The 14,532-nt window shown below is 35.3% G+C and overlaps 1 protein-coding gene across 3 annotated transcripts in view; it reads right to left on the bottom strand.

The window, feature by feature from the left end:
• The window catches only part of OTOGL (otogelin like), a 157,199-nt gene that overhangs the window by 87,236 nt on the left and 55,431 nt on the right, over nt 1-14,532 (bottom strand). For 2 of the 3 annotated variants that reach the window (XM_082350724.1, XM_082350722.1), the window contains exons 19-25: nt 12,246-12,455; nt 10,171-10,336; nt 9,337-9,411; nt 8,047-8,099; nt 6,282-6,444; nt 1,810-1,917; nt 926-1,064 (exon numbers count right to left, since the gene is read on the bottom strand). In XM_082350724.1, coding sequence (XP_082206850.1) covers nt 926-1,064; nt 1,810-1,917; nt 6,282-6,444; nt 8,047-8,099; nt 9,337-9,411; nt 10,171-10,336; nt 12,246-12,455 — 914 coding nt within the window. The remainder of the gene's footprint in view (nt 1-925; nt 1,065-1,809; nt 1,918-6,281; nt 6,445-8,046; nt 8,100-9,336; nt 9,412-10,170; nt 10,337-12,245; nt 12,456-14,532) is intronic. The other variant, XM_082350723.1, reaches the window with a different exon arrangement.

Genomic DNA, 14,532 nt, shown 5'->3' with positions numbered 1-14,532 from the left:
TCCCAGGGATTTATTCTTTAAGAAACTTAAAATTGTTCATAAAGAAGGCTAAAAATAGCACAGAAAGGGAAACTCAGTGGTTTCCATTGAGGCTATAGATTTTACTGTTTGTTTTTTATTTAATATAACTAATACAAAATGGGAATATGTCTACTTTCTTGACATATGCTTAAAGAACAGGATCATACATGAACCTCTAAAAACATAAAAGCCTTACCCAGAAAAAAACACACATTCAAGATAATCACAGGTTACCTTGCTGGAGAAAAAGATGTTATTTTGCTTATTCTTGTGCAACTTCTTCCTAAAGCTTACATTTTTCATTTAGAAATTTAATTCTGGGATCAATGATATCTAAATAAAATTTAGGGATACAGAAAATCCGAATGCATTAAAGATATGGGAAATTTTAAGGATTTTATCAGATATACAAAGTCCAGGGTTTACCAAAGCATATCATCAAAATAGCATGTCTAGAATTGAGAACAATGTTGTTTTGATTGCTACAACTATAAACAATATGTGGTCCAATACATGATTTAATGTCTTATATTTGTATTCACCAAACTAAACCAATAAAAATAAAAATGGCTGACATTTATTGAGCAGTTACTAAATAGCAAGCACTCTCTGAGAGTTTTACATATATTTATTTCATTCAATCCTAAGAACTACCCCAGGAGAGAGGTACAATTATTATCCTCATTTTACAAATGAGAAAACAGAGGCACAGAAAGTTTATGAATTAGCCCATTACTTATACATAATAAAACTTTACAGTGAGTCAAGGAAATTAATTTAAAATTGCTATAACTTTTATAGGTTTTACTAATGATACGTGGATTTGATATGCCATGGTCCACCATACTTGTTTTTTACATTGTCTTTACATAATTTTAAGTAAAAGGAAGTAATTGTGACATACCTTTATCAAAAATACCTGGCAATCACTGATATAATCATATTCCAGTCCATCAAAAGAATGATAATGACGGTCCCCATATATTGTGCACACTGCTGGGCATGGATAATATGTGCAGTTGAACATTCCTCGTCGACAAACACTATTAGAAAATAATACAAACACTGTTACCTTTCTAAGAAACCTGGCTCTAATTAGTATTTTTCAAGCAGCATAAATATTGGAAGGTTTGTATTCAAAAGCATTCACTAAGCCAATAGCCCTTATAAATATGCCCAATTCGTTCTGATAACATTTTATTACAATGATAGGTGAGGCATATATTTACCACTTTGTCTAAATAAATTATCAGACATCACAACCAAGCCTGGAAATTGTGCCTCGGTCACACAGAAAACAGGTGATGGAATGAAAAATTAAACATACGCCTGCTGGTGGCTAAAAGACCACAATGCCATCTCATCTACTGGAGTCCATTTAAATACCTTAGACAGGACTTGTTCATGAACTTAGAATTTTTATCCACATTTCAAGGAAACTGTATTTCAATTTTATTTTATGGCTTATTTCCAAACAGAAAACTTTCCATCAAATGTGACCTTCTCTTTGGAACACTTATCACTTTCTTATAAACTTGAGATATGTTTTTCCTATTAAATTTTCAAATTGTCATAGTTCATTTTTTTCTCCTGGGTTGAACAAATAGGAGTAAAAATAATGATCCCCCTGAAGGTAGTAGCTCCCAACCAACTCCTGAAAGCCTTTAAAATCTTATTTACTCAGACTTGGTTTGCTTTTTGCTGAAATCAGTCACATTAAGGAAACACAAGATGACTGAAACTAATACAATTTCTTAGGAAAACTGTGAAATAAACAGATCTCATTACCAGGTATAACATGGTGTAGCAATCACTTCTCCTGAGAGGTACTCCCAATCTTTCCAGATACAGGGACAGCTTTCAGGAACATAACACTTTCCTTTGTGCTCTGCCATTCTTTCAAGTGAAGAAGTAAATGCTATTTAATATAAACTACTAATTTCGGTTTTTTAAAAAATCAGCAATCTTGTCATATTCCAAACCATCTGTATTTGTTACAGCTGTCGAAAGCATGTTCTATCTGACCTATGGAGGGATCGAATCCAGTCTTTCTCCCCTATTTTACCGCACAGTACCTTTCACATCACAGAAATAAATAAATGCCAGGCAAATGACTGGATGCAAAATTTTAAACTTTTTGTTATCACTTAGTACAACAAAAGGGAGACAGAAGCCTAAATTTCCGGGTAAAGTGAGATATTCTGAAAAAACAATTAAAGAGGAAGTAAGGCTCCCTTTCTTCAATATTTGCTACTTGATAGAAGAGTCTGTGAGTCTAAGAATTTTTTTTACAAAATAGTGAAGTATGAGCTGGATAACATTTTCTATTACAGGATAGAGAGAGTAATCAAAAGCTTCTTTTGTTAGTGCTTAAAGTTAAAAACCATGAGACTTTAGGTGTGTCTTGAATAAGAAACCATTATATCGAGTGTTTCACATTTTATTATTAACATATCAAGTTTTGAATGTTGGTTTCTTCAAAGTGTAAATTCCTTCATGAAAGATTACCCCATAAGAAAGTATCTTAAAATATCTCTGAATACAAAAATTAAAACAAAATCATTATTCATAATCTCAAGGAGAAATCAATTTGGGTGTATTATCAAAATATTTTGATATGAAGACAAAATAAATACATATTATATATAATAAGTATTTCAATACCCTTAATATAAATATATACATATATTTTTCAATATTCCTAAAATCTTTTCTCAAAAAGAGCTTCCATAAATAATAATAAAATACTAATACAATAATTTAAATATATAATAGTATAACTATAATAATAAAAGAAATTAAAATAATAAATAATGGATAATAAAATAGTAATAGCAACATTCAAAACTAGCTAGTAAAAATAGATAAAATACATAGTTTTTTTCTGAACTTGCTTTAAAATGTGAGAATTCCATGTTGTCAAAATTAACATAGAAGTCAGGAATCCTGACTTCTTGCCTCTTCTCTCAAATAGAAATAATCACATATGTTCCTTTAGTGCTCTGCTTCCTCGCTCATAGTTTATCTAATGTATATGTTATCCATTTGACTTTAAGTTTCACTCTGGAAGACCATGAATATCTTGTTAATGGTTGTGTTCCAATGCCTAGCACATAGCAGACACTCAGTTGTTGAGTAAAGGTGAAGAAATGAAACTATTTATATAAATGATGCATCAACTCATTCAGATTTCTTTCTTACAGACACCAGTGCCCTAGAGTCCATAATTTCTCCCCTCAACCTTCCCAAACTTCTAGCCACTTTCCCTGAGCATTGCATCTCTCTTCTGCCTAGAAAACTAAAAGATTTTTTTCTCATCACTCAAGACTCAATTTAGTGCAATCTTTTCAGTGCAATCTTTTATGTACCACACTCCCTATATATAGCAATATGTACAAACCTTTATTGGAGGGTTTACCACAATGAATTGCAAGTAATTCATTAAACGTCTTACAGAGAAAATAAGAACAATAACAAAAACTAGTATTTTTGAGTGTTAACTATGGCCCAGCCACTGTTCCACCTGCTTTAAATACATTATTGACTCATCTAATCCTAGTGACAATTCCATAAGGTAGATTCTATTGTTATCTTGTATATATTTATTTTAGCACCATCATCCCTGTGTCTTAACACAATGTCCCAGATATTAGGTGCTTCATAAACATTGGCTGCTGAATTGTTTAGATAAGGGATGCCTCACCGAAATGAACCACAATTCTTTTTTTTTCAATTCTCATTTCTTTTATTTTTTAAAATATTATTCACATTTTTAATTTTTTAATTGAAGTATAGTTAATTTATAATATTATATTAGCTTCTGGTGTACAGCCTAGTGATTCAGTATTTTTACAGGTTATACTCCATTAAATGTTGTAAGCACAATTCTTACATAACCAGCCAAACTAGTGGTTTTAAATGGTTACACTGATGACTGATGAGTTTTTCATAACTAATCAAAACTGGAAGAGAGCTGTAAATCACTGTGAATTGTCTGCTTTAAGCAGGTTTGGGAAGTGGGGTTAGTAATAAAATAAACATTTACTGAGCACCTACCATATGACTAGTGTGCTGCATATACTCAACCATCTATGAAGTAGATATTATTACACCCGTTTTAAAAAGATAAAGTTGAGGGGCTTCCCTGGTGGCGCAGTGGTTGAGAATCTGCCTGCCAATGCAGGGGACGCGGGTTCGAGCCCTGGCCTGGGAAGATCCCACATGCCGCGGAGCAACTAGGCCCGTGAGCCACAATTACTGAGCCTGCGCGTCTGGAGCCCGTGCTCCGCAACAAGAGGGGCCGCGATAGTGAGAGGCCCGCGCACCGCGATGAAGAGTGGCCCCCGCTTGCCGCAACTAGAGGAAGCCCTCGCACGAAAACGAAGACCCAAGACAGCCAAAAATAAATAAATAAATAAATTTAAAATCCTTCAAAAAAAAAAAAAGATAAAGTTGAGACTCCAAGTGGTTAAGATTTGTCCCGAGGTACTTTACCTAATAAGAAAGAGGGCCAACATTTTAACCCATTTCTATATGACTCTTTCCACTATATTACTTTCCATTTCTTTAATCCACAATGATTTCTAAACTAAGGTATGTGGTCCGTTTGTAGTGGATGAACTGCTGGCACTACAAGGAGCCCCATGACAACAAGTGACACCAGGCTTATTGTCCTAAAATAAGCCAGCCAAGGTCGCGTGGAAGTCAATACACATCATACTACCAAGAACAACTTTATAATAGAAAGTTCCATCTAACAAAATTATTTCCAAACAGTGAGAGGCCTCTTAGTCAATTCCAACTATACTTATGTCAATAAAATAAGAGAAGGTGGGAGGAAATTACTTTAAGGTTTTGTAATAAAATTTGACCAGTAAATTAATAAATCACTGTTGAACTAAAAGTCAAAGGTGACAGCAAATAGATATTTTTTTAAATAATAGCATCAACCACAAGCACATGAAACAAAATTAGGATGTAGATTTATTTAATCAGCCATGCATCCCTGAATCGTAATCAAATCAAATAAATCAAGCAATGTTGTAGGGTTCAATTATTTTACTATAATAAAGGTTTTATTTCCCTCGTCCTTTTTACTAAAATGTCTTCCTTGCTCATCTGCTGTATGACCTGATTTCTACCAGCTTTTATTTTCCCAGGCAAGGCCTTGTTCTTTCACACTGCTTCTATGTCCTTTCTTTCTAAAGAGATTGATACCGTCCCATTACTTGGCTCTTCAACCTATTCCAGATGGGGACCATTTAGACAAATGTGACTCTCCTGGGAAACAGACCACAAAACCTCTCTCTTCTTTGCTCCTGGTTTATATGAATGGAGCCCAGGAATCGCTTTGTGTGAGTACGTTCATCGAGAAAGAATGGGTGACCTCTTTGCCTTAGGTGGCCCTCCCTCTGTGCACTGCCTCAATTCATTACCAGAAGAAGGAAGGCCAGTGAGGCCAGATTCCACGTGTGCCTGCAAGGAAGCAAACAGCCACCAGATTCTGTATTTACCTTCCATGTATACTAGGCAGTTCTGCTACTAAAGACAATTTACAAAGATAAGAGTAAATTATGCTGCCATAAAATAGTGACCCATACTTATTGAGTGTACACACACACACACACACAGGCACACACACCACATTTCACAATGCCTAACGGAGACTTTAAAGGAACTTGCAGAAAAATCATGCAGCTGATATCGGCAGGGCCGGGATTTGAAACAGGTGTGTCTGAAGCCAGAGCTCCCACTGTTAGCCACTGCCCTAAGTAGCCTCAACACACCATTTTCTCTAACATCCATTAGATAGATCAGTTGGCATCAATAATATAACTTAAAATCAACAAGAGTAACAGCACAACAGAATATACAAAAGATATGTACTTCAAGTGTTTTGAATACAGAGTGGCTCACTATCATTTTCCCAAAACTGCAGTTGAATTAGGAGGTAAATGCCAAGTCTATCCTGAAATGAGTTCTCTCCTCGATTCACTGCATTACTTTAATTATATTGTATACGTAACATATTGTGACATTATTTAGTCATGTGTTATATGTGAAATGCATCTCACACATAACATATGTGATATGTTCCATGAGCACAGAAAAATAATTACAACAGTCTTCTAGTTACCAACTCAAAGTGAACCACTAGTCAGAACACAATTTTAGCTATTCCTATAAATAATGTTTTTAAGTGCTCTTGTGTTTTCTATCAAATTCTAAACGTTCTGTATTATCAAGAAAAAGAGGCTTACCCTGGAGCACAAACACAGCCACTTATGCAGGGTGATGATGGGGCACAAGTGAAGTTCATAGCCAGGTTTGCACATGTAGTTTCACAATTTACACCACCAGCTGGTAATTCAGGGTCAGGAAACCTACAGTCGAAATACTGTTTTCCCTCGGGGCAGATGTGAACTTCAGGGACAAGGCGCAGATAAAATACCCTTAAATTTGTATTTGCTCCATACATTTAATCTTATTGACATACATTTGTCATCAAAACACAATTCACCATAGAATACAGTGTATTTAACAGTAATAACTGATCTTACTCTGTGATGTTTGGTTCATGAGCTTACAAACATTCCCTAGACAGATTTCCTTTCATCACCTAAATTTCCAAAATCTATTTTGAGTTTGAACACTTTAGCTGCCTTCCATAACGCAGTAACTAAACAACTAGTATATAATTTTCTGAGATCAAGAACCAGGGTATTTTGATTAATCCAAACATACATTATCAATTTTTGAGGACTGACAGTACAGTATATTTAAACTTTACAAAGTTGTATGTTTACAACAAACACGATACTTTTAGACCTTGCTTCACCTCTGAGTCATTATTTACATTAGTCCTCACTATAATGTAGAAGTGCAGAAAATGGACATAATTACAGGCAGGCTAGGGGTTACATATTGCTCCAGAAACTTTTGAGCTCAGAGGGATTAAATAACAGCCCTTATCTGGGGCCAAAAGGAACCTTGGGGATTCCTCTGTGAGAAGTCTGGCCACCTGGGCATCCTTTTCTTCAATGCTGAGCCACCCTGACGCAAATGGGGCAAGGCAGGGAGGGCGTAGTAGCTATTGAATATGTGTGTGGTCCATGAACATACACTGTAAAGAAGTCCTAGACAGCCTGGATCCTCATAAATTGAATCCAGGGCATATAATTTAAAGCTAATTTATAAAATATATTACATAACTGTGCAAATCAATAACAAAGCAATAGCTCACAATTAGTTTTAGCAGCCTACACTCTTCCTGCCCATTAAAATCAACAAAAGGTAGTTTTGTTTCGTATTTGCCTAGAATTTCTCCACAGTGACCAAAAATTTGAGGCTTTCTGTGTGGTGAAAATAAATAATATAAAGGGTCTCCTAATATATACGATCTTCAGGAATGATATGCAATCATAAGATGATATTCTCAAGAGAGATGGCAGTCGATGTCATTTTACATGCCATTTTTAATTGATGGCTGCTAGTGCTAAAGCTTTGCTACTTATAATGTAGCCCAGGACCCAGTAGCATTAGCATCACTTCGGCCATCAACAGAGATGTTGCAGGCATCACCCCTGACCTACTGAATCAGAATCAGCATTTTAACAAGATCCCCAGGTGACTGTGTGTACATTAGAATCTGCTGGTCTGGAGTAGGGTTTCCCAACTGCTGTTGCACAAGTGAGTTCCGACAGGTGTCTGGATACATATCCCTAAAGCCTTTGGGGCACCTGGGGTGGTGCTGGGATAGACAGCATCAAGGCAGCATCCCTGGGTTGATCAGCTCTGCCCCTAAGCAGCCTTATATGTCCACCCCACACTGTCCTACAAATATTATAATTCCGAATGTGAAAAAAGTTAGGAAGCGCCAGAGTACCATGTTGAGAAACATTCTAAGGCTATTCCTCCACGCACATTGGCAAGGAGGGCTGTGACAGATTAATAACTTCTGCCCTAAGAGTAGGAGCAGTACTAGAGGCACATTCTCTTTAAGGAAAACATCTATCTAGATCTTACCAGTAGAGGGTGTTGCTAATTCATCACATTTCACAGTCCCATTTGAACACTGGCTGGTAGAAGTAAACAAATAGTTAATTCATGAAACCAAACCTCAAGTTTTTTCTGTATTTCAGAAACAATATAACATGCAAGAATTGACAAATATGATTTTTCCTTTTTACAAATAAGTTATTGGTTTAGGCCCAATTGGAAGAGAGCTATTTCAGTTCAACACATTTTTATCAAACGCTCATATATGTGTGGGGCACTGTGACAGGCATGGGGAATTCAAAGACCAAAATTCGCAGTCTTTAGCCAAGTGCCTACTATATTCTAGTAGGAGAGAAAGACATACAAATAAATAATTTAGCCAGTGTGACATGCAACATAGAAACGTTTAAGACATAGAAGTAAAGCACCAAAAAATGTTTAAAAATCTGTTAAAAATTGACATCAGGGCAGTCAAAGAAGATAAAGTCGGGAAGATTTTGAAGAAGGGATGGAGGTTACGATATAGATTAAAGTAGGAAGGCTGTCACACTGAGTGGAGATGTAGTACAAAGCCATGGAGGGGTAGGACAGCTTTCCATGCGACAGAGTGCCATGTGGGAAATGACAGGGGATGCAGATGGCAAAGGCCATCTGCAAAGAGTCAAAGGCCAGCTCCTATTAAGACACTAAGAATTTATCCGTGAAGTGAGTCACTAAAAACCTTAAACACAGATGTGATATGGTTGGTTTGAATTCTAGAAAAGTCATTCTGGCAGCAGTGTGGAAGATAGAGTGAAGTCCAATCTTGCAACCTGAGTTCGAAAGTCAGGGCATAAGGCAAAAACCAAATTCAGGCAATGTGAACCTTGAAAATCCCTTAAGAAGATATCATGATAAGGAAAAACACACCAGTTCTCAATAAGCCAGCAGATAAACCACAAAACTAAAACCCCTCAGGAACTTACAGTATTTGAGCACTCATCTCATCCTTAACTTTTATTTGAGAACCAAACTGATCAAAGGCCTTCCATTTCACTGTTTGACACTTCAATTCATAGCTCTTTTCTGCAGTTATGAGCACAAGACTTAGGCATTCCACGTTGAAATGTAATATATACATGTGGTTTAATATATATATATATGTATATATTAGGGTTTTATATATATAAATGTAATATATATGGTTTAAAAGTTTATATATTAAGGTTATCTGTATTTTTCAAATTATAGGTGTCATATTTCAATTTATGGTTTTGGTTAAGAAGTTATATGACTACATATTATTTGTCAAGAACAATCACCATCACTGAAATCTACCATAAGCCTGAGGGCGTTGGGATGAGCTCCCCAGGTTGGTAAATGCTGCCTCTGTAATGACACCGACAGTGAAATCTGTAAGGAAAAGAAAGGGTTAAATTAACAAAATAGGATATAAATTTTTTAAAAAACACTGAAATTCAAGCAGACCATATGCTCTGTACTGGTAATTTTAATGCACAGTCTAACATTACTCCATGAGATTCCATGCAATTCTGTTATACAAATGTGAAGCCTTGTGCAGATTTAGATTTTGTTTTCTAAATTCAAGCTCTGTATTGTTTTAGTGACAGAACAGACTGTGTTGTTTTTGTCACCAAATAAAAAGTCCCTGAAGGCACTTCAGAGAAACACAACTGGTATATCATTTAGCCTTATGTAGACAACAAAAGTCTTTATGTCATATGAGATTTGAGAAATTTCTGGGCGCTGAGAGACATTAAAATCCTGCTACTAAAATCTGCCACATGACCGTGAAACATAAACCTTGCTATCATTATTGATATGGCAAAAGCAAGTGGTAATAAACTTCAGGATTAACCATCAGATTCCTTAGCTCTTTCTATAGAGATTTTGTGAACACATACAGGGCTAACAAATAAATAAAAGTAAAGACATTAAGAAATATTAAAGAAACAACTCACAAGCAGATCTTTGCATATACGCACACTTATTTCATGGAAAAAGTGACTGTTTAATAGTGGAAAAAATTTATGGTGCTGAGTCAATTAGATAAAAAAAAGAAAGAAAGGAAAGAGGCATGATAGCCCATTTATCCTGTAAGGGAGAAAAGAGATAAAAACTGGACGCTGTCAACCCACTCCTGTGACGTACATGGGCACACAAAAGCTAAGTGTGTCTTCATAGTATTTGCCTTCGGGACAGTTGCAGCCTTCAGCACAGTCATCGTGACACTGTTCTGGGGAAGAGAGAGAGATGCAGGAGCGGCGACAGAAGGAGGAGCAGTGATGGTACATCATGCCTTTCTGGCACACCACCCCTGAGGACGAAGAAGCATCAGTTGAGAAAGATCTCCACAGGGCCGAGAAGCATTTTATGCTGGGTTATACGTCTATGATAGACATAAATCATGAAAAAAGAAGACATCTTAAATCAATAAACCTAGAACATTACAGAATCCTATATCGCAAATAAATAAATAAATTAATTAATTAATTAAACAATTCTTTGCCTCGATGTAACTGAAGAACAAAATTTCTATGTGAACTATATTTAAGTGTGACATTCCATAACATTCTTTAACAGCCTGTGCTATAATTTTTTTTTAATATTTTTAAGGTATTTTATCCATCTAAATAAACTTCCTTTCCTCACATTTTAAATTTATTTACTGCTATATTGACACCACCTTCTTCTTTGACATTATTTAATCCTAAGTAAACTGTTAGTCCTCTACAAGTAACACAAAACTTGACTTTATCAATCTGTACTCACAGCTTCTGTTTTGTGCCTTTTTAATCATGTTTGTACTCTTTGCTAAACCCTCCAATTTCTTTTTAGAACAAACTGAACTGATTACAGTAGGCAAACTAAAATAATCTAAAAACACACTTGTACAAACAAAAATGCTGGATAAAACACAACTGAAATAATGTTAAATGTATAATTGATCTTGTGAGAAAAAAATGGGGCTGGAGGGTAACTTCTCCATATGTCAGAAGTAAAGAGAGAAATAAAATTCAGAACTTTAAGTAGAGGAAGGGAGGATGGGTCCCAGTAATCTTGGACCTGATATTTAACTCTTAAGGAAATGGAAAATGAAAGTTGGTCCTTTTCAGGGCAAGGAATTGGGAGACCCTTAACTTGGACCTCCAAAAATATCTCCATCGTCAGTTGAAAAGATGGACTACAGCAGAGGTCAGCAAACTTTTTTTGTAAAGAGCTAAATGGCAAATAGTTTCAACTTTTCTGGCCATACAGTCTCTGTCACAACTACTCAACTCTACCCTTGTAGCTCAAAAGCAGTCATAGACAATATGCAAACATATGAGCAGTAAACTTTATTTTCAAAAACACGGGAAGCCCAAAGGTGTAATTTGCCAACTTCTGGACTAGAAGAAATCTGCTCATAGTACAGGGAGATGCCAGGAAAGCTTCTCTAACTCTGTGGGGTCTCTGATGAAATAAAGTATCCTCTGAGAAATCAAATTCCTGCACAGGTTTGGTATATGAATTTACATTACTTTTGTATTTACATTATTTTTGTCTTAGAAAGCCCAAGCTGAGAAATTAACATCAAAACTGGCCAGTGTTACTCCTGGAATAATAGGAAAAAGTTTTTTGAAACCACTGAGGGATGAAGAGATGGAGAGAATGATGCTCCCGAAACCCAGGTCACAGAAGATTCTAACAGGGGTAAGGGGAATGGGCAGCCTGGATAATGAAAGATTAACTCATAAAAGAAATTATAGAACAGTAAGGAAAGGAAACAATCTACCATGCATGATAACAACAGACATCATAACCAGGAAGATTCGAGCCCTAAGAACTTGAGATAATAATTGCCTGTTGCGTAATTTACCTATTTACCTACAAATCTGTGTCACTATACCACATAATGTTTTCCCATACTTTCCAATATTTAGAACATTTCTATAAGAATTTTTTCAAATGTTTCAAATTATTTCTGTTGCATATTTCAAACCATACAACTACACTCTAATTTTGCTTATGGTAAAAATAGTCAAAAGCCATTGGTCTTATCCAACAGAGCTCCAATTTTAAGAAATAAAGTATTTCACTTTTTTTCATGTTTGCACATTATAATAAGTCAAATAACTTAAGCAAATATTGACTTTTTATTTAAAAAAATAGCGGTAATTACAAATACAAAAATCTCTAAAGTGTTATTTGATCATCTTTATCAGTGACAATGCCATCATACTCACCACAGAATGAAATCTGAGCTCTGAAATCGATGGGAACACCACGCTGGCCACAGAGGTAGGCATAGTGGGCAAGAGCATTGCATAGGCAGGCGCTTCCACACTTGCACGCATCGTGGCGGCATAGCTGATAGTACAGCCCAGGGCTAATATAGATGTGGCAAGGAGCAAAGAGCTCTTGGTGGATAACATCACAGTGTGCTGCATATCCAACTAACAGACAAAGAACCCCATTAGCACTTCATTTACTAGTCTAGCTAGTATCAAATACCCCTAAAGTGTCAAATTCCAGCACTATCCAAGCATCTTGCTTTCCTAGAAATACACTGTACTGCATATTATTTTCAATAAGAGCCAATATTTTCAGCTTACACTTTTTTTGGTTTGTTTTTACTTTCGGTAATATTGGTAACAGCACTTAATCCATATTTAATATTCTTCTAGCAAAAAAAAAAAAAAAAAAAAGTATTGTGTTATACCTGAATAACTTGAGCAACAGAAGGGTTAACTGACAGAAGTGGCCACAATTACCCCATCGCCTGAGGACCATCTTAGGAAATCACCATAATTCTGCTCTAAAGAACTAATGAGTATTAGAAGGTTTATCTCCCGACATCCACACACAATAAAAGCAGTGCCAATTGTGGATGTTATGGCAATTCCCTGTAATACACAATTATCCAGGAAGGACTAGGAATCATCTCACTCCAATGGAGTCTCTGAGGTAAATGGTAATGAGGTAGATGCCACATAGCCATTGAACGCAATATCTGCACAATGCCTGATAAATACTAGGAGCTCAATAATGTTTGATAAATGAATCTATGACGAACACATGAATAAATGAATAATGAATAGAAATTGGTAATGGAACATATGCTAAAGGCTATGAGCTATCACTACCAAGACATTTGAGGGGATGTGCATAATAAGTTCTTGAAATGTGTTGACTTTTCCTTGAGAATGACTGATCAGATATAATTCTTTATGGGAGTAACCAAGTTTGACAAAACAATCTGGATTTCATCTTTCTGAAAAAGCCTCGTCCTGTGATTTCTTGGTGCAATGGACCTTGATTGCATTGATTTCTTCACAGATAAAATTAATCAATCTTTGAGTTGTCATTGTCTTTGAGAGACAAGATGAGCTGCTAGAGATCAGAATTTTTTCACTACTGAGGAATTATACTGAACTTTTTTTGTTGACCATTTTAAATATATTTATTATTGGAAACACATGGTAATTATCTAAGTAATTACCTGAGTATTATATATTTTTGCATTGTTATGCACATAATACATGAAAACAAATGACAGACTATAACAGCATACTATTGGCATATATACTCCTAATTCCCAGGATCTCCAAGCAAGGGCTTTTATTGCGTGCCCTAAAGATTTGTAGATCAAAAAACATTCCTACTGACATTAAGGGAGAGGGTGACTCAGAAAATCCTTGTTTAAAAATATCCTTCAGAATCCATATCAGAGTTGACTTTCATCTATTTATTTTCCTTTCTTTGGGGATCTTTTTGAATTTACCTATTTGAAATTAAAAAATAATAGTTCATGGCAAAGATGAACAAAAATAATATCTAAAATATATATGTCATAGATGACATAAGATATGGGGACAAAAATGATAAAAAAAAAATATATAACAAAATGGTAGGGAATAAAGGAGGTCATTAAAGAAACAACCAGAGAAAATTGAAGTAGAGTCCAACTGATAAATTAGAAGTTGGCCCAGATTAAAGAAAAAAAAAATCACTAAAAGCAAAATTATCTTGTTTTCTTTCCAGGACGCTAAAAGTATAAGTTAATAATAAGGACCATAGAACAATAAACAGAATCCTTCCAAACAACCACTACAAAATCCAGAAACTCTACTAACTTCTCATGGGTACTCAATCAATATTAATAATGAATTTTTAAAACTACATAAAAACAGTAAACTAGCCAAAATAATTAAAGGAACAAATTTAAATTATAAAAATATCTATTTAAGCATGCACATTAATTTTCCTTCACAAAGTGATTTTACAAAAAAAAAAAAATATGCCTTCTTTTATTGAACAGTAAAATAGCCTTTCACATGGTCTGCTGTGGCTTTAGTAAGAAAAACAATACAGCCAAAAATTCTTGGCATGTGAGTTACACTGTCATTGTAAATTGGAACTCTATGACCATCTCAAATTGTTACACACCTGATGGCACAAAGCTTCTCTGGATCACTGGCTTCCTGCTTATGAAGCCATAATACGTTCTGTGAGTAGGAACTCGTAGTGTGA

The sequence above is a fragment of the Balaenoptera borealis genome (assembly GCF_965194805.1).
Source record: "Balaenoptera borealis genome assembly, chromosome: 13".
In the NCBI taxonomy this organism is placed as follows: Eukaryota; Metazoa; Chordata; class Mammalia; order Artiodactyla; family Balaenopteridae; genus Balaenoptera; species Balaenoptera borealis.
Note: the sequence above shows the minus strand (reverse complement) of the source record. Positions and strands in the feature narration are given on the sequence as shown.